The 21,136-nt window shown below is 39.6% G+C and overlaps 1 protein-coding gene across 1 annotated transcript in view; it reads right to left on the bottom strand.

Annotated features, from left to right (window-relative positions):
- clstn2a (calsyntenin 2a) overlaps positions 1-21,136 on the bottom strand; it is a 261,648-nt gene that overhangs the window by 146,810 nt on the left and 93,702 nt on the right. The window contains exon 2 of the mRNA XM_041803309.1: positions 3,363-3,485. Coding sequence (XP_041659243.1) covers positions 3,363-3,485 — 123 coding nt within the window. The remainder of the gene's footprint in view (positions 1-3,362; positions 3,486-21,136) is intronic.

Raw genomic sequence — 21,136 nt, 5'->3', positions numbered from 1 at the left:
TGCACTGATTTATGAAAAAATTAAAAACATGAAAAATGTGATACAAGGTTCTGACCCCAAGCCAGCGGTATAGTATTATTAAATCATGATAAGAAACATAATGTGAAGGGCGCAGGTGGCCTAGTGGTTTAACGCACCCCATGTACACGGTTGGCCCAGGGTCGAATCCGGCCAGTGGCTCCTTCCCGCATGTCTCCCCAGCTCTCTCATCCCTGTTCCGATTCTGTCCACTGTCCTCCTCTGTCATTAAAGGCATAAAAAGCCCAAAAGTAAATCTTTGAAAAAAAGAAGAAGAAGATGAAAAAAAGAAAGAAATATAATGTTTGATGGCGTATAAGGGCCACTAAAAAAGCTTTTTAAAAAAAGGTTCTGTTCATTTTTTAGCAAATAAAAAAAGACATTTTGGGGGTATAAAAAGAGAAATTTTTGAGAATTTAAATTGGTATTTTTATGCAAAAACAAGCTCAGAATTTCAGTTTATTATTTAAGCATTTTCAATTTTCAGAGTTTAAAAGGTTGGCCACAGCCATCTGTGGAGCTGTCATCCTGGCCAAGCTATGCATCATCCCTGTCAGGAAAGGTTATTGGGGTAACTAGATTGGAAAGACCCACACTGTGCTCTGCAAGGTCACTGGTCGTTGCAGCCCTGTTCCTGACCCCCATGGTACTGGCCCGAGAAGCTACTCGTGACTGCTGCACGTCTGCCAGGGGCTGCACTGCAACCCTTGACAACTTTGTCAAGACCACCTTTGATGCCCTCTCCAGGACTTACAGCTACCTGACCCCTGATCTGTGGAAGGAGACCACTGTACAAAACTAATAAGTAACTAACTAAATAAATACTCAAAATCTGACTGTCTTCTCAGACTCTGTGCTTCTTTTGACATCACAGAGAATCATAAAATAAAACAGGACCCTCATCTGGTATTTCCACCCACAGCCATGGAAGCACATAACTCTATTTGTGTAGGCCCAAGTAAAAGAAGGGTATTGTGAGATGGAGCTCTTTCGCATTTACAGAGACAAACACACCAAAACTGACTTTAAAGAAAGACTGTTTAGAGGTTGTTTATACAGGGTCAAAAAACATAGGTTCTTGATCTATACTATTCTTTAGTTTGACCAAAGCACAGCACTGAAGTTTCAAATGCAATTGTGCGATTTAGACAGAGTGCAGGAGTTTGCTGCAATGTTTTTGTAATTTCAAACAACAATGTATACTACACTTAATACTTAAAACTTAAAAAAAAATCTCTTAAGAAAGAAAAAAATACTTAACATATCTTGAAATTATGCAAGAAATGAAATTACACTCTAACACTGACCAACTGATGGTTGTCGCCATAGGAAAAAAAAAAAACTACATGCAATCTTCATATCAATGAATTAGTGACAGGTCGCTCAGTGCAACCTCATGATGGTCTAAATAAACTTGCAAAACAACTTCTGGCATCATTAATAATCATTTTAACCTTATCATGAATACTTACAACAACTGACTCAGAGACAAACCGCATGCACCTGCTTATATTCATACTGTTTCCCTCCTCACAGTGCAGCAACCGTATATTATTATATTATATATGTCTGATATAAGAGCTATTTTTTACCACTTGTTCCAGCCCATGCTGTGTCACTTATGAGCATATACCAGACAGAATGAAGCATAATTATTTTACTGAGGGGAAGTGAAAAACGGTCAGCAGGTCAGAACCAGAAGCCATCACTGTCGCTCTCCATCAGTCTGTAAAAGACATTAGTGCCATCTCTTCAAACACTCTGAGTGGTCTGTTATTAAAAAGACAGAAAATCAAGACTGATCCCAGTCACATTCTTCATTCTGAGTATCAGCTTTTACCCCTTTGAAGAGGATATAGAGTCCTTCAAATGAGGCTGTGTGCCCATGTTCATTAATTTTCTGAACAAAAGGTAATGTAAGATGTGCCAAGAGGTTGTGACTGTATGCCAGTGCTGCCAGACATTTTTTTTGTGCACAGTGTTGTGCAGAACTTTTAGGCATGTTTCGGTTAATAATTGTGGCTAAAATAAAGCCTGTAATGGCCAGTTAAGCTCGCCTGAAGGCGCCATCGGTTGGGAGGGATTGACACAACCCAGGATGTGCTCTGGATGTCCTTGTATATTACCAGGAGCATGGGAAAATAATCTGTTACAAAAGTCCACACCTTTAGGGCAGACTGAGAGGAGGATGTGGGGAGTAAGCACAGTCTAGGGTACTGTCCAAGCAGGTATTGGGGTTGCCATGAGCCCTTGGTTGTGCTGTGGATGTCCCAAGGGCATGAAAACCCCCGTTGGTCTCTGGGCTTATCAACAGGGGTGAAAAGGCCCAGACAAACAAAATGCTGTTGAGCCTGACACTGGCTGCAGAGTAACACATGTATGTGCCAACATGTTGTAACTATGAGGAACACATGTGGAATACAAAGCATAAGCAATAATAAAGAATGATAAATGAAACTGAACCAGACTGGCCAAAAACTGCAGTCAAATAAGGGAAAGTATTATCTTGCTTCATGAGAGGTGTTTAACATTTTGAAGTAAAATTGTGCTTTGGACATCTTTGATATGAAAGAGATAAGCATGCACCACAAAGAGGGATTAGGATTAAAGGTGGAAAATTTACAATGTCTGATACTCTTCTCTTGTGAGAGGAAACTTCAGGTTAAATGGGGATATTAAGCAGTGAGAAAAAAAGGATGACGCATGGCTGTAATTAGCTGGAGAAATGAATAGACTCCTGTACTGGGGTGTAAAAAACATGAATCTGAAACCTAAAACCTAAAAGCTGACAAGATTATGAAAATAAGTGCATTTTTACAAACTGCAGTGAGCTTTAATCAGCCGCCTGTCTTTCCTCTGAAAGCTTAAACATCATTGCTCTTGTGGATTTAGACAGCTTTTAAACCCTGAAAGTTTTAAGTCAGATGGATTTATAAAGGAGATATAGCGTATTTATTTAAAAAAGGTATGAACAAACATGCTGATACCAATAAACTATAGAAACGAAAGTTTTAGTCCTCTCAAATCCTGTAAGTTTAATAAACTTGATTTGGAAGAAAGGATAAAGTGCTGTTCAAAAAAAGAGAAAAGTGTTTGGATAACTCCTCTAAGGGTGATAAATGGAATTCAGTCTCCATGACAAACAGCAAGCACGCAGGCCTGTTGGATCATCTGTTTTCGTCTGATGGTGGGAAGTTGCCACAGTTGCCTGCATGCAGCTCTGAAGCATCCCTCCCTCACCAGCCTGGTGTGTGTGGGAGTGTGTTTACTGTATGTGTCATACGTTCTAAATGTAGGTGTGGAGATGTTTTTTCAGTGTGATTGTGTGCGTTTGTTTTTCCTACCAGCGTAGGGCACAGGGGCGTCTTTGTCCAGAGCTACGAGGGGCGGGTCCAGAAGCACCGTGTCCATGTTCTCTGTGATCACGCCATGATAAGATGCCTCAATCCATGGCTTGTGCTTATTCACTGTAGAAGACAAGGAAAGAGAGGAAAACAACAATGAATTTAACTGTTTTTATGCTTTTTTTTCTCAATGTGCTGTGAAGACAATAAACCTCCACTTTGTTGTTTAAACCATGCTCACAGCTGGTTATTGATCTGATGTATTTATAGATGACAGCAGGACTTAAAGAGGTTCAGTGCCAGAAAAAGTAACTGATGCATGTTGTGTGTAGCTTTACAACAATGTTTGTCTTAATTTTGTTAAGGCCAAGTGTTTTCTGATAACCACAGTAGCAGAAATCGTCACCAAATACCATATTTAAGGACTGAATCAGCTTTTAGATCCTAGTACCTTGTTTCAGTTGGGAAAACAACAGATAGCAAGGAAAATTTATTTTAAAAACTTACTGAACTTCTTCCGTTTATGTCAGAGCCCCATGTGGACAACACATTCTTTTTCTCTGGTGTTGTACAGCTTTAGGTACTGTGCTTTACATACATTTCAGCTCATCATGCTTTCTTTAAAAACCTTCCTTGTGGTAGCAGTTATGTTATAGCTACTAAAATAACAATGAAGTAGTAGTGTTATTGTTACTGATGGTCCTATATGCATTTGTAGCTCATGAATTTGTATCAGCCTTGTTTTAATCTATTTTATGATCAAACTAACACTCTAAAACCAGATAAAAACTCCTCTTAGGAATTTCAATATCTGTAAAATGTCACAAATTGCAAGGCAATATGCAAATGGATTCACATTTTTCTTTTGCAAATGAAAGTTTAATTCTTTTTAATATTTGTTGTGGTAAACAAAAGCTTTACAAACATTTAAAAAACATGTAAACCGCATCTAATCCTGCAAAGCAGATGGATATGCCCGTTTCAGTGTTTCTCAATGCCGAATCCATCATGCAGGGCTTCCATCTGAACCGTTTGGGCCCAGTTAGAAAGTGACAGAACCAATCAGCGTCGAGGGGCAGTACTTTCGGGCGCGGTGGAGTCGTGACATAAGCAAGCAGCAACAAGAGGCCGGTGCAATTATGGTGGAAGACATTAGCATGGATGCTGCTAAAGTGCCAGTTTTATCCGAACTTGATGACATCTCTTTGTTAAAAGAAGAACAAAGAACAGCATTGAGTTGTTTTCTTTTCAAAAACGACAAAAGTTGTGTACTGACATGTCTACAGTTGCTATGGTTCACGTTATGCAGCTCTCTATGGAGATTACTCCTTTGGTAGGGGCGCAGCTCGGTAGCGTCTACGTCACGTGTTTTGTTGCTCTGACTGGCTCCTAAAGATGTGACCGACAGAACGTTCATCCAAGCTCTGCCCTTTCTGAAACGCTGTCTATGAGTGGCTTTCCAGATGGATGTGTGAAACAAATCCATCTGGCGTGCCAGGTTAAACCGAATTACAACCTCTGTTCAAACTACAATAACTCATATAATTCTTTAAAAATTGCAATCCTATGTAGCGTTGTACCTTTAAAAACTAACATAAAGTACACATACTTTCTTTAATACAGGCATGTAGCTCCATACCACCATTACCACACAACAGATAAAATTAAAGACAAAGACAACAACTCACTGACACAGATTAAATCAGGACTAAAATAATTTATTTATCAGGCTGAAACTGACAGAATTTTCACTGGCCCTGTTTTTTGGCCAATGTACAGCAAAGGAAAATACATTATGTAAGTTGGTCTCCCAAGCAGGAGCGCTCATTGTGAAAACTGCGTTTCCCCTCATAACTCCTGTTGCCAGGGCAACTAGAGCAAAGTTGTCAAAATAGCTAGATTTAAGTACAGAAAGCTTTAGAAGCTGACGCATTCAAATGTGCATAATTGTTTATCGCAAGCTCACAGCTCCATGTAAACACGCCAGGTAGTGTTGACACAGGTAAGCTAGATTCTCTAGATATGCAACACATAACACAACATAAACCATGCAAACCACAATCCATTTGATGTTATAGCCTATGTAACATCTTGCATATAAGTATAGTATATAATACAATAGCTGAGCTCTTGGCAAATGTTAGATATGCTACAACAACTAAATGTCAAACATCGCCGTGTGGCTGCTCTGCTGCAGCTGCAGCCAGTTTGCTGTTGACTGAGTGAGGAAGAGCCATCACCACTAACAAGCACAAACCGCGAGAGTGGGCAGGCAGGATTCAATGTTGAAAAGAGTACAGCTTAGACATGTTTTAAATGCCATCACGCTTACATTTTTTCATTTTGATTATCTACTCCATAGCTTAAACATTAAAAGCCTGCCTCCCAAAATTATTGTTTTTGTGGCTGTTAAACCCGTGCAAATGGAAGAAAAATTTAGTGTGCAATCCACAAAGCACATGCAAAGGGTGAACCGCTTGAGTCTGCTTGGGTGTGCCTGCTTCATTTGAGTTCATGTAAATTAAATAATATTTCAAAATCTGGCTCCAAATTACGCCCTTTCTATCCAAATAGGCTTACAAATGCCATCTAATTCACAAAACCCAGTTTGCCACAGGCAGCTACAGTGGTGCTATCTAACCAGAGAGACCAGCGTATTTAATATTTCTCTCTCAGCTTACTCAACTTATTCAACTTGTTAGTGAATAAAATATTTTTGGTTGTTAGTGACAGAATAGTAATATCAGGTTGTGACTATTGAATAAAATAAGTGGGGCAGGTGATGAAAAGTACAATTCAGCGTGATTTTTCATCTTGGAATACACCAGATCTCTGAAGCGTGGTATCATGATTTGGTCTTCCTTATTTATGATTTCTTTCTTTGAGTTGTGAGTTTGTGCATGTGCATGCGTCTATGATGGTCTCTGCTGTGCAGCCACCAGCATCAAAAAGGAGCCCTTGTTCCACTACAGTTTCTCTCTGTCAGTTTTCACTGGAGTTAGGATGCAAGTCTCTGCACCTCAACAGTAAAGACTAAATTCTCAGTCTGATTTTATAGTTTCCTTTTCTGCCTGACTGTCATTGTTTCTACTATGATTGTGGCACAAAGCCACTGATTTGCTGTGGTACTAGTTGCAATCACAGCCGTAATTTGAGCTGAGCTGCCAAACTTTGTGGGCGTGTTAGTACTGGGATAAGATTAGTGTAAATTCTTTTGTGGATAAGGTGCTGAAAGGGGCAGATGTGGGCAAATCATAATGTAATCTATTGGATCTAGACCTACTGTACGCTTCCAAGTAGTAAAAGGTGGGAGCATTGCGAGTTTGATTGAAATTGTACTAAAAAATGCCATCTGAAGCTTTTACACACTGAATAACTGTTTGTGGTAGACTCTGCTCATTTCCCAAAGACATTTGAGTCTGCTTTTGAGTCCAAAAATGAATCCTGTGATGTTTATGTTGTGGATTTATGAGGGATCTGGACCATTCTTGGCCAGTTTTTTGTGTTGTTCTATTACATACAGTCCCAGTGAAGTCCAGTTTGATTTAAGGTCATCCTTATAAAATCCATCTCTATGTTAAGCCTGTCCTCAAACCCTTTTTCCTCTGTAAACCCCTGCTCCTCTTCCTCATTTCTGCCTCTCTGTAAGTGTTCTACAAAATTGTGAACCTAACACCAGACCTGATGAAACTCAGCAGGATGAGCTGGAGATTAACACAGCTCAACATCACATAGTTACTGACACTGCAAATTAAACTCCCTCAGATTAGGACCTCACAAGTAGACAGAAGCCATAAAAGAATCACCGACAACCACTCTCTCTCTCTCTCTCTCTCTCTCTCTCTCCCTCTTTCTCATTTCCTTGGTGAACAACATGTCACTCTTTGCAGGGAGCTGGGATGTCAACTTGACCTTTCAATCCACTGAAGAGGAAAGCTTTGTCTCATGCCAATAAGCAGATGACATGTCCAGCTGGCAGCAATTTAAAATGCATCAAACTGTTCCTAAAACCTTCTCACAGCTTTTCATGTGTTTGGACAAATTTCAGTACTTTTGTCCTACTATTCCATTTTCTCCCTCTGCTTGTCGTCCTGCTGAGTTTAGAGAACAGGGTCAGATTAAAGGAAAAAAAGGAAACATGAGTTAAGCCTGTGAAATGGGAACATGCTTGATGAAGCAACACAAACTAAGGAAATCAAATTGGAAACATCATTTCCTAAAAAGTTGGGACGTCGTGTACGACATTGAAACCAAACGGGAAAATGGCCCCATGACAACATATTAAATGTTCAAACTCAAGAGTTTCATGTGTTTTGGAAAGAAAATGAACGCTCTAAATGTGATGCTTGCAACATGTTTCAAAAACATTTGGACAGGGTCATGTTTACCCCTTCTGTAGCACCTCTCTAGTAGTGAGAATTGTTTCTGTCACACTGAAAGAGGAATCTTGTCTTTTTCTTGCATAATTTATTACAGCTGTTCAACAAGTCGGGGCTGCAGGAAGCCATTTTATCACCTAGACTTTTACTAGACTTGACTTTTCACAAATCGAGCTATCCTACTGTATGTGCAGTCTGGCATTGTTTTGCTGAGACAAGCAAGACTTTCCCGAAAAAGATGCTGTCCATTTGGTAGCATATGTTGTTTCATAACATGTATAAATATTTTCAGCATCTTTAAAGCTTTCAAAAATGTGCAGGTAACCCATGTCTTATGCACTGAAATAGTCCCTATCATTATTGATACTTGCTTTTTAACAGAGCACTGATATCAACGCACGTGGTCCCACTTTTCTTTAGCGTGGTGTCCATTATTTCCAAACATAATTTCAAATTCTGACTTGTCATACCACTGGGAAGTTTTCCCCATCGCCTTAGGGTGCCAAACATTATACAATCCGTACCATGCCTGGCTGCATTTGAGTCTGAAGTCCAGTACGTTTGACCAGTGCAAGTGCGCTCTTCCATGCTTATGCACGGCACACTTCCCTTGCCCCGACATGGAAAGTGGGCCAAAGCATGGCACGAATGCAAATGAAGGAGCACAAGTTTTATCTTTCATTCCATCTCTCATCCAAACTGCACCATTTTTCATTAAAAACACTTGATTGCAAAATGTAAGAACTTTGGGTTTTGATTTGCAATCAAGGGGATGGTGGTTGGTCCTGATGCTAGACCAGTTTGGTACCACCGCTCTAAACAATGTCTCTGACAGGTTCACACTGGTCTGAAGCAGAATTTCTGTTACAGGTTTTAATACACAAAACACACATTTGATCACATATAATTAACAAAACAAATATTATGCACTTTTTTTGCCTCTTATTCACACTTGCCTTCACTCCTTCACTTCACAGACAGAGACTGATGACTAGTGATCCTTCTAGATGGGACTTTGGCCCTGCTGGGACCAGAGTAGAGAGTGGATTATAGAGAGCGAAAGAAAGCCACAAGGGAAGACATTATTCATACTCGGAGTCTCATCTCATGCTTGTGCAGGAAATACAGAGCACTGCAGCAAACAGCAAGACTCTGCTCTGCTGGAGAGTAGAGAGAGACGAGGCCTGTTTTCAGGAGGTGTTAAAGCATCTTTTACACCTGGAATATTTTACTTGTAATAGTGGAGAATCAGTGTGTTAAAGTACAGTACAGTACACACTTTTATTATGCGCACAGTACTCACACTTCCCTGGATTTGCTCTGCTGTGGTAGAAAAAAATTGACTTAAACGCAGCAGGAAATGAACTGAATCTTTCAAAGAGACTCTTCAAAACCAGGACCATATTAGGTTGGGGCACTAATGTGACCATAAAACAGACTGTAAAAATGGGCTTCATAAAAAGTGAGTCTGCACTGCTCTGTGCTTGCACTCGCAAATGTAAATACATATTAATCCATCATGCTCACACAGCATTTCATTTACATTTAAAAGATGTCTTCACTAAGTCTAACAGCAGCCCACAGCTAGTGCACTTTACTCATGTATGGCAGGTTCAATTTCTGGCTCAAGGTCTTACATTTATCCAAAACAAATTGGGTGGTGGAGGCAGCAGAGCTGTGACTCTTAAGAGGGAGTCTAATAGAAGAGCTGTTCTGTAGAAAGAGCACACATCAGTACATGGAAATGGGCTCTTTCCAAAGTAGCTTTCATGACATGTAGTAGTGTAAGCCATTAGAGATGCCTTTAAAGTATTTATCCTTGACATACTTTACTGAGCAGCAGAGATAGACTAAGGAAAGTTTGCATTTGATGAGAAAGAAGTCTTGCAGTTTTTTCCTTCTCTACAATGCATCTTTAAAAAGTATGATATTTGATATGTTACTATAAAGCAATTTAAAATGATCCTGGCTAAACATATGTCGAGGTTTTTTTTTTTTGTTTGTTTTAAAGAGCAAAGTTAAACTTCTTCTAGGGTTGTTGTTCTCAGCTCCGTGCTCAAACTTACAGAAGAGAAGACAGCCAGTACAACTACAGGATACTGTATGGTGTGCTGTGGTGCTCAAACAGGTTTTGGCATCATTCAGTTTTCCCTAGTTCATTCAGGAACACTCTCGTGTATCTCATATATTTGATCATTTATTGCAAAACGGATATACAGATTTACTTGGAGGGCTCTGCTCAAGAGATGCTCCCTGGGTAAGCCAAGCAGAATGCACATTTCTAGAAACCCCCATATGGATAGACACATTTACAAAAATGTGTATTGAATGCAATACAATTATTTAAAAAGTAATTAATCCATAGTAGCATGAATCAAAATATGAGGGTGCAACAAACTTTATGCTACAGAGGAGGAGGCTGGGGCGGAGGAGATTAAGCTTTGCCAGCTGGTGCATCGGCATTAATGCAAGCAGGGATAAGTGAGAAGTATGTCATATTTAAATACACCACTGCGTTCAGAGAAAGAGCTGTGACTGGCTGTGGGAGCTGGGATGTGATAATTGGGATGAGCTGGCAGTCAGCTGATCACAGCTGGGTGTATGACTACCATGTACTGTATAACCTAATGCTAAGCTTCATTATCACGTAAAAGTCTAAAGTGCTGGTATAGTAACAACCCTAGGAAGTTGTAAAGTTTAGACAGCATGGATAGTGAGAACTGTATATCATGTCTAGGTAACTGTTGACCACTACAAAAAGTACTACAAATACTGTTACAAATGTATGCGCAAATGACAGAAAACATAAAAAAATAAATAAATAAGAAACTAAAATATTTAATCAACCTGTGGTAAACTAAATTTATTGAACAGGATTTGGAAAGTCACACACCTCTCTATAGAAGGCTTTGTATAGCTTTGTAAGAGAGGTGACCATGAACCCAACGGTCACTCTGACTGAGCTCCAGAGATCCTGTGTGGAGACAAGACAAAGTCTAGAGGGACAACCATCACTACAGCCCTCCATCTATCGGGGTTTATGGCAGAGTGGCTAGATGAAAGCCAGCTCAGTGCCAAGAAGGTTTTCATTTTTTCATAAATTTGCAAACATTTCTAAAATTCTGTTTTCACTTTATGGGATACTGAGTGTAGATTGATGATAATACAAAAATAATTTAAACAACTGTAGCATCAGGCTGCAGCATCACAAATTATACAGAAGTGAAGGGGGTCTGAACTTTCTGAATGCAAACGTTTACCTAGAACTACTGCAAATGAGGACATAAAGAAAAACTTTTATGGGCCAGTAGGCACTGAAATCTTCCTCTTTGTCTTTATCTGTAACAGACATTTACCTTTATATGTGCATCTTAAAAAGGTAATAAAGGGACTCAATGAAACTAATTGCCAACCAGTGAATAAAGCAGGCAGCTGAGGTACAGGCTGTGACAGACAGTAGAGCAGAGACACACTTCACTTCCACTTCAGTACAGACAAAATCCACTTCCAGCACATTCATGTTGAGTTGTTTATATTCTTTAAAGTGTAACCACCATGAAACAACCATAAAATCCCTTACAGCTTTTTCTGTCTACCCCACCTCCTTTCTCTCTGAATAGGTTGAGAAAATGGCATGGTTTTTAGGGGAATCAGGAACGACATGAGTGACAGCACCTGTGTGTGAAATTGGAGGAGTAGGCTAAACAGTGAACGTCACAATCTAGATTGAGTAATGAGGACATCCTTGAGTGGCTGAGGGTTATTTTCAGACACACTGACAAAAATTGAAAATACCCACCCTATACATGCACTTTTTACTCTCTTGTACAGTGAACGTCTTGTCATCTGCATAGAGATATTGTCAGTACTTTTCACTCCTGCAGCAGTAAGAGCTAAAAATATGTTAATGATATTTTCAGACAAACTAATGTCAGCTCATGAGTGTTTGAGTCATAACTGTTGCACATTATTCACTCTTTTATAGCTAACTTATTAAGAGGCCACAAATAACTGGTAGAAATGTGATCCACTGGGACTTACATTTTACCAGAGCAGCAATTATCACCTCCTAACTGAGCTGAGTGCTTCTGAATCTGTCATTAATGTTAACTATCAGCATTATAAACACTTCCCCACACAGACAAATCACTGAAAGAGACATGTCAGTAGAAAGGGGGTTTCTTTTAACTACCTCATTAGCAAAAACAAGGATGAAATACAGCTTTTTGTGTTGTTATCTCATCAGAATGTCAAGGGAGACAGAAATTGGAATTTTCTGTAGGAAAATTAAACATAATTTTTTATCATCTGTTCTGTGCTCAGGATGTCTTGTAAATTTTCAATGGAGTCAGTGAACAACAATTACCAAATAAAGTAAGTAATACTTTTCTCACCTCCCTTCTGTCAATGACAAAAGATGATGAAAGGGGTTTAGAAAGCTGCAGTGGAATCCAAGAGGTTCCTTCCTTTTGGGTCTCCTGTAGTTAAGAAGTGCAACCAAAACAGATGGGTTTTATTTATCAGGAATACTAGCAAGGTCCCATTTCAAGGGCTTTATACTTCGGAGGGATCTTATATGAAAGTTTGATTAAGGAGGGAACAGCTGATGACTCAACTGGGAATCCCCCAGACCTGACTGTCCCATTTCAGAGAATGAGGACTGGGTCTTTTCTTGCATGATTCCTTCAAATAATGTTACCCCTGAACTGGGACACAACTATTGTATCATTCCCTCTAAGCCTTGTCCTTAACAATCTTGTATTAAAACCTCTGAAAGATCTCACCATGCAAAGAGAGATTGAGCTCCCTTGTACCGGTGCCTTTTTTAATGATGTATAATTTGAGGCATGTGATGTTTCCAGAAGGAATTCCATTAAATATTTTAACATAAAAAATAAATGGAGGGATTTGTGAGGTACTTTAGGCAGTAAGCTACTATTCACATAGGAAGTGCATGCTATGCCTGTCCTTTGTTTTACCCCAAATTACCTAATGTCTTATTTGCCTTTTTATTTATCCCTACTCCCCCAACTGCCACAGTTTCTTGTCTTCTTTTTCACTCCTTTACTCGTGATTAACACCTTTCCTCTCTTGCCTTCGTTAGGAAAAAAATAAATCATAGTCTTCCTGTTAGTTCAGTTAACTGTCTATATGATCTACCTTTGTCACCCACTAGTCATATGTTTTTCTCATCTTTCACTCAACCTGGAGGTCAGTGTGCTTCTGTACACGCTCAGTATTTCTTTACAATTAAGTTATCTTACTTGTTGATGCACTGCTTATCATCTTCATATTTTACAACTTTTAGCTTTTACTTTGTAGTCATGTGTAACACAGTTTCTATCCAGCCTGGTTAATGCATATTGTTCTTTATGTTCTTTTAATCCAGGCTTGGATGCTCAGATGAAACAGGGAAACTTTAAGAATCTTCTATATCTTTTAAAATTCCTCATAAAATCATAGGGATAGAATATCATATCCCTTTTTGCTTTTGCCATTTTAATTTTGTCCCTATTGGCCACTCTTTTTATCACCTCTTTAAAAAGTATCTTGTGTTTCTTCTTTTTGTAACGTTTGTAATTTCAGCTTGGCTGCATGGTTGTGCTTCTTGCTCTGGTGTGCTTTGGAAGGATAACTCGATTCCTTTTTAATATCATTGTAATCAAATGAATGTTCAAGAGAAATTGATTGGACATGACAATATTGACATAATTGATAAGCACATAACACAGCCCTGCAGTGACTCATGGAAGATGAGCTGGGACTGAAATTAAATATAGATTATCAAACAGCTCTGTCCCCACAGTAATATGTTTTGGTGAACCACAGTCAGATTTTGAGTTCAACACCAGGATGGACGAGTTGTCAATCCTCCTGCTGTAATGTTGTTTACTGGAAAGTACTTTCTTGTTCCTGGATCTCTGTTTTCATATTACTGTCATATCAGATCTTGTCCAGTGCCCTGTTTGATCCACATTTCTTTCACTAAGTGAATTAGTCCTCCATAATGTGCAGTCTGATGCTCTAATGCTGTAATAATGGCTGCAGATGCTCCTCAGGAAATGGCCTAAGACGCCATGCATATTACACCCAGTGGCACTTATAAACTTATTAAAGGATGGACCACCCACTATGATAATGTTTTTTTAACCATACCAAGGATTATAATGTCTGTCAGACTAAGAACTCAGTTGCAATGTCTCTGGATTGGCATTTAAATAAACAGCCTTCTGTGGTCACCAGAAGTTGTGGGATAGCATTTTAAACAGCACAGCATCATTGTCCTAGCTCTTCTGATACACTGATCAAATTTTGATTAAAATTAAATTAAAGACTTTAAGGCTCAGTTCGCAGCAGGACTAATCTTGCCATCATTGTGCACACATTGACCCATCTTGTCCTGATAGCCATCCAGGCCACTGCCAGGCCCATGCCCAGTCTCTCCAGGTATCCTCCCAGCTGCCTCCTCCACAATGTAAGGGGTCGTCCCCACAATCTGGAGCAGTCCACTGAGTCCTGGGCACCCAGTATGCAGTGAGCTGGATCAGGCCTGAGAAAGTGTGCCAGGTGCCCGTAAAAGTGCCATTCCTAAGACACTGTCTTGCCCTGCAACCCATTACCCCATGCAAGACCAAATCTGCAGTTGGTCTCAGCCTGGCAGCCAGTGAATGCATGGTTTATGCTGCCAAGGTAGGTGAACTGCTCTACAACTTTTTGACAAACACAGATATGATGGAGACCTCTACAGTCTCTGCAAGGATCACAGCATCTTCAGCAAAGTCCAGATCATTAATCTGGACATCACCAAATGACACTCGACAGTTTGCTGCCCCCGTTACCTGACCCATTAACCAGACCATACAGGTACTGAAGAGCGTGGGGGCTAAGACGCACCCCTGCCTCACCCCACAATCACAAAGGAGATAGTCAGATGTGAAGCCATCACACTTCACAGGGCTCTCTGTTCCTAAGAAAGAGGGGAATAAAAGACAAAAACGTTTGGTCCTTTGTTCTAATGTAACTCTTCAATGAAGTATGGGAACAACAAATCACTTCCTGTGCCCCTGTTATAAACACTTATTGTTTTTTTTTAAGTCGGTTAAAAGAAGCACTTCCAAAAAGATTGAGTGAAACAAGTATAGAGGAGCATGCTCGGCATGTCAGGGATGCACTCTGCCTTCAGGCAAAACTACTTCTTGTGTAATGCTAAAATTATTGTAATCATGAGGTCGTAATACCATATCATAGGAAACTGGGGGAGGATTTTACAACATTACAAATTTTGATGTTGTCTAATCTTTTTCCAGACAATAGCAGACATACTGAAAGTAGCTTCCTTCAGCTCATTTACATGTCACTTAGAGGCTAGAACATGTTTCATTCATGTTATCTGGGGTACGAACACCTTCCACTCCACATGAAGGAAAAGAGGCTTAAGCCCTTTTCACACTGCCGCGCAGCAACTCGCCACCTCCAGTCATTTCAATGAGGGAAGGGTGGCAGACGGGAAGCAGTTTTAACCATGGTGGTAGCACCCAGAAGCGGTCGCCACCCACGTGAACGCGCACAGATTTTGCCCTGCTGCTCGGAGCTCAGCGTGTTGAACTTTCTGGCGGCAGCCGCCTGGCAGCAGCCAATCACATCGAAGGAGGGAGAGAACCCGGAAATAGCTCTACAGCACAGCTCTACAGTCGTACTAAGACAACCAGAAGAAAAATTGTGGAACCAACCATATTTTCTAGGGGGAATTATTTTGATGATGGAGCCGTATTTTTCCTTTGTTTTATAGTACATTATACAAGTTAATATACAGAGATTGTGAGGTACTCTACGTGTTTTTGAGGAGGGGGGGTTGTGATGGACTTGTGGGCAGGCTCTGCTGTGACGTTCACTGAAGCACCTCTACATGATTGCTGCCTTGTACTGCGGCGGCCCCAGTCGCTTTAAAAAATGCTTGGCATTTCGGGGGACTCCTCTGGCAGGGAGGCGGTTTTCAGGGTTAGATGGAGAAACAACAGACTTTCCAAACTCAAGAAAAGGAAATAAAACCAAAAAAGCTTGTGGCTGCAAATCTGAAATGGTGCCACTTCACTGAATGCCAAAAAACAAAAAGTATTTCAGCCAAAGAGAAGTTTTGTTCCATTTACTGCACGTCTAATCAGAAACTCACATATTACACTTGGGATGATAGGTGGATATGTTGGTTATCTTTATGAAACAGACACAATCATTCAGTGGTGACTGCAAAGAGCCATTTTGTTGTCCATCATTGCAAGCTATCAGAGACGATTAAAGTGTCAACTTCAGCTCTTCAGACAAAGTTTGTTTAGTTGACAACATAAAACACATCATCCCTTCCAAACATGGAAACTCTGAAGATTAGCTGGTCATGTCAAGATCCCTTCCATGGTCATTGCATTTTTGTCAGCCAGATCCTTTACAGTGTCTTTAGCAAAGTTTATCTGATCTGACAATTCTGCATGCAGCAATCATATGCACAGAGAAACATAACATATGACACCACAACAGTGAAAATGCTCCTACAGGAAAGGGCCAACTACAGCACAAGAAGAATATGAACTGGAACGTCCACCCCTGTGAGATTAGAGGAACAAAATCATTACACTACGTCTATAAGTACTTTGAGCACCCACTGACTTTTACAGCCCCAAAGCTGAGAAGTTCGCTTGAACAGAGTAATTAGGCATATTGACTGCTGCAAATTAGTCCTGCACTTTGAGCAGATCACGGCTGCAGCTGGTTCTTCCCACTTCCCCTCTCCAAGGACTTTTCCTCTGTGTACAGTTAGATTAGCGGTGCTGCTTGTTGTTTTTAAGTGTTGTTTTTTTTTCCTTAACAACTTATTAACTGGGCCATAAACTCTGATCTGCGTCAACCAAAAGCTATAAAGCCCCTCTCCTTGTTGTGGAGGTAATTAGTTTACAGGGATTTTTATTTAATTTGACTTTGCAAACAATCTCGTTGAAGGTCGCTCTTCTGAGCAACAATGTATGAAACACAGATGTGCAATAATTGCCCTGTGACATACAACTCCCTCCTTGTCCTTTTTCCTTGCATGGTGTTAACTGCATCTATTGTGCAATCTACTATAGGGGGAAACTAAATCATGTTGTTTAACCAGCATATTTGGAAATAGCAGTCCAAAGGTATCGGAGAGAAATAACTTCAGAGTTGATTAGACATCTCCAAGCAAAGACTGTGCAAGTGCCTGAGTGTGGTTGCAGATTAGACTGCCTGATATATCAAGAACAAATAGAAATTCACGGCAGGTTGAATGTCGGAGAGAAACATAATGACAGAAAGGATGTTCTGAAGAAAGTTAATGGTCTGTGGTGGTGTTGTATCTCCTAGTGAGTACGAGATGAAGCACAGCAGGTTTGCGATTCTGGCGGATGTGATGAGTCAGCTGATCCTATGGAGAATATGCAGGGGGCAGAGTTGTGACGGAAAATAACAACGCTGAACTGAAGTGATTCAAAACAGAGAAAATAGCAATATATGCTTTGTTTTTTTCATATAAAATATACAGTAAGATAAGCAGGGTTTACAAGCCATGGAAGACATTAAGCCATTATGAGGACAAAAATATATCAAATATTGCAGTTTTAGTTGAATGACAATATAACCTTTAGGAAACAGACTTTGTCATGCCAGCTTCTGAGAAATCCTCTAATTTCACATACTCCATCTGTGCAGTGATCAACACGAAAAGCACACTTTGGAGCAAATCTCTCCCTTTCTAGTCAGTCTTTGCAACTCCACAGCATGTGCTTTAGGCTGTCATATGCAAGAAGCTTTGTCCTTTATGTTTAGAAGACAATTTTCATTAAAAAGAAGACACATTTTAGCAGTTAAACTGTCAAAAATCAAGTGTATAGTGTTAGTCCAGGCAGGCCACAAAGTCGAGCACTGCCATATATTCGAGATCAGCTGATCTCACGCAAGCCCTCATCAGCTGGCAGCCAGCTTATTCTCTCTCATGTTCTTGGCTAATTGCACCCATGCTGCCATATTCAAAATGCTCTTACCTTGCTATGCTTTGCTTCTTCCTCTGCAAGCAACCTTTTGCATTCCAATTCATATACAATCTGTTGCTGATATCGTGAATGTGTTGAAATACATATTGCATTGATATAAAGGCAAAAACTGTCATTATAGCTTATGTCTGCTATATGACATGTATTCCCGCCCAAGACACCCTAACCAACAGGGGTTGCCTTGTGCAATGAAATGCCCGTCTAGATAACCACCTCAGGATGTTTTCAGGGCGTAGTCCACCAATTTTCTAAGAATTTTCATGACTGTGCAAAAAAAAAACTGAAGTGATTAGCAACTCATTACTTCGATTTCAGATGTCATTGTTTTAAGTTTGTGTCTACTTTAGACACTGAAGTGAGATGAAGTTAGACAGTTTCTTCTACATTCTACAGATTGCTGATAGCTAACAGAGATAATTAAAGCTAAATCTGTACTGGCAGATAGCCATAGTGATCTGGTATTAGATTGCAGCAACTTTATTTTGTCTCTTAAGCTCTCCACAAGGACTGTTTTCCAAGAACTTTTGACTCTCTGGCCAAACATTCACCAGCCAAGCATATTTGTTTACTGGCCAAAATAATAAAATGTGTTTTTGTGTCACTTGTGTTGGATTTACATCGTTTTAAAAAGAAAAAAGATAAATAATATATCTGCTCTGCTTTATTTATGTTTTAAGCTGGGGTACCCAGCAGGCCACCCCCGGATCAACCCCTGCCTATTAAGTTCATCACTATTACAAACACATATCGTATATCTGTGAAAAACAAACCGGCTGTAGTCAACACATGTTTTTTCTTCTTCCAGTTTTGGCAGTGTTGAACACATAAAAGCAACATTCATTTAATGTGCATGTCTGTGAGGCTGTTAAGAGGGATCTCAATGGAGGCTAGATGTGCTAATTGCAAACTTCATTTCACTGCAAATCATTATTTACAAGCAGAAAAATTTAACCAACATCATGGTAATACAATTCCATTGATCCATGATTCACCCACATTCTGAATAATGTTGTGCACTTAGTTGCACCTCAGCAGTGGCGCGTTGTTAATCCATCTGTTGGTTTGTGTGTCAGCTCTGACATGCAGACAACAGAGGAGCAGGAGAAAGAAGCCCCACTTAAACTGAGTACAATTTAAATTCAGCAGAGTTTTCTTACACCTGACTATTTTTTTTAACTTTCTTTTTATTTATTTATTTATTTTTTTTTTTAAACAGAGAACACCACATTGTCATGGGTATTGTCACAATTACAAACACAGGTCTTTTTCATACAATCTGGAGTACACTTGTACTTTTCTTAATGTTGTTTATACATAATCCATTTGTTCCAAAGTGCCATACATGTTTCTAACTCAAGCCTTACAATCAAAGTAAGTCTTTCCATACAGTATGTTTCATCTATTATTCCCAGCCAGAGGGCTGATGTTGGAGAAACATCTTGCAACCACTTGTAGGTAATAGCTTTCCTACTACATGCCAAAACAATTTTTAATAAGTGTCCTTCTGTGGTAAACTCTCTCAACGATCTGGAGTTTGCAGTAGTTGCCCGAGTCTCACACATTTCCAACCAATCTTCCTTTGTTAGCTGCATGCCAGATTCCTTCTCCCATTTTTGTTTAATGTAAAATGTAGAATGAAACTTGAAGTCTGTATACCTACATACAACCTCGAAATCAACTTTTTATGAAACCCCTTTGAATAGGTATTTCAGAATACTGAAATAAGTTTATGTTCATTTATTGTGTTTTGGAGTTTTTTAATGAAGAAGTCCCTTACTTGCAGGTATCTGTGAAAAGCCTGCTTTTCCAGATACCTCTCTTAGGTCCTGATAACTCTGTAGGTTTTGCATTTAAGGTGATGGAAGAGAGGGCCGTGATGCCTTTTCTGACCCACAATTTAAATCTGCCGTCCAATCTTGCAAGCTCAAATTCAGGGTGGAGTGCAATCCAACTCAGGATCTCTCCCTGTTTCTCAAGTTGTAATTTCTTCAACACCTCAAACCACATCTTAATAGAGAATAAAGTCCATGGGTTTAGGTTACTATAGTTCCTTTCAGCCTGTTTTTTTTAATTTACTGATAAGGTCTGTATTGGTATATCTGACTAATTTCCAGTGATTTCCATTTGGACTCATAGTTAGATGCACACCAACACACTAAAGCTTTCAGTTGAGCAGCATAATAATAATCTTGTAAACAAGGTAAAGCTCTCCCTCCCTTTTCTTTACTTAACTGCAACATCTTAAAGCTCATCCTTGGTCTCCTGCCATTCCAGATGAAACTCGAAATTATCCCATCACATTCAACAAATTGTTTCTGGGGTATTTCCAGAGGTAGTGATTGGAAAAGACAGAGTATTCGTGGTAGCAGGTTCATTTTAATGATTTCTATTCTATCACTTATATCTAAAGGGAGCAATGTCCATCTGGACATTTCAGATGTTCACTCTTGTTAACTGGGCTGTAATTACTTTCAATAAGAGAGGACAACCCTGTCGAGTTCCTCTTCCCAAATGGATTGTTTCAGAGAGAGAGAACCATTAACCCTGATCCTGGCTGTTGGTGAGGAGAATAGTGCCTTGATGCATTTGACAAAATCGTCTTTAAAACCAAATTTTTCAAGGACCCTTTCAAATACTCCCACCTCACCGAGTCAAAGGCTTTTTCAGCATCTAGGCTGACCAAAATTGCACTAGTATTATTTGTGGTAATATGACTCATCACTTGAAGTGTCCTCCTCAAGTTATCCTGTGTGTCCTGTTTTGAATAAAACCTGTTTGGTCTAGATCTAACAGCTCAGGGATAATGGCCTCAAGTTTCTTTGAAAAAATTGAAGCAAACAATTGATAGTCCACATTTAACACCGATATTGGCCTATATGAGCTGCAGTCCTCCTCATCTTTTCCTCTTTTGGTATGATAGAGATAACGGCCTCTTTCCATGATTGTGGGGCTTCCCCAGTCCTCAAAGTATGGTTAAAACATTTTAGCAACATAGGTATTATCTGAGATCTAAATGTTTTATACCACTTACAAGGATACCTGTCTGTGCCAGAGGCCTTGTTCATTTTCAATCTTAAAATAGCTTTATCAAGTTCTTCAGCTGTTATATCGGTCATTAACACTTTGCTGTTGCTCTCCTATGGATGGCAGATCCAATGAGTTTAAGAATTTCTCCACTGATGTTATATCTGCGCTGGCTGGTTGGGTGTATAGATCTTTTTAATAAAGTTCAAAGGCTTGTTGGATGTCTTTTAGATCAGTACATATAATTTGAGTTTTCGGGTTCCTGATTTTATAATTGTATTCTTTTCCTGTTGTTTTTTAATCCTCCAGGATA

Source organism: Cheilinus undulatus, linkage group 13 (assembly GCF_018320785.1).
Source record: "Cheilinus undulatus linkage group 13, ASM1832078v1, whole genome shotgun sequence".
NCBI classification, from domain to species: Eukaryota; Metazoa; Chordata; class Actinopteri; order Labriformes; family Labridae; genus Cheilinus; species Cheilinus undulatus.
Note: the sequence above shows the minus strand (reverse complement) of the source record. Positions and strands in the feature narration are given on the sequence as shown.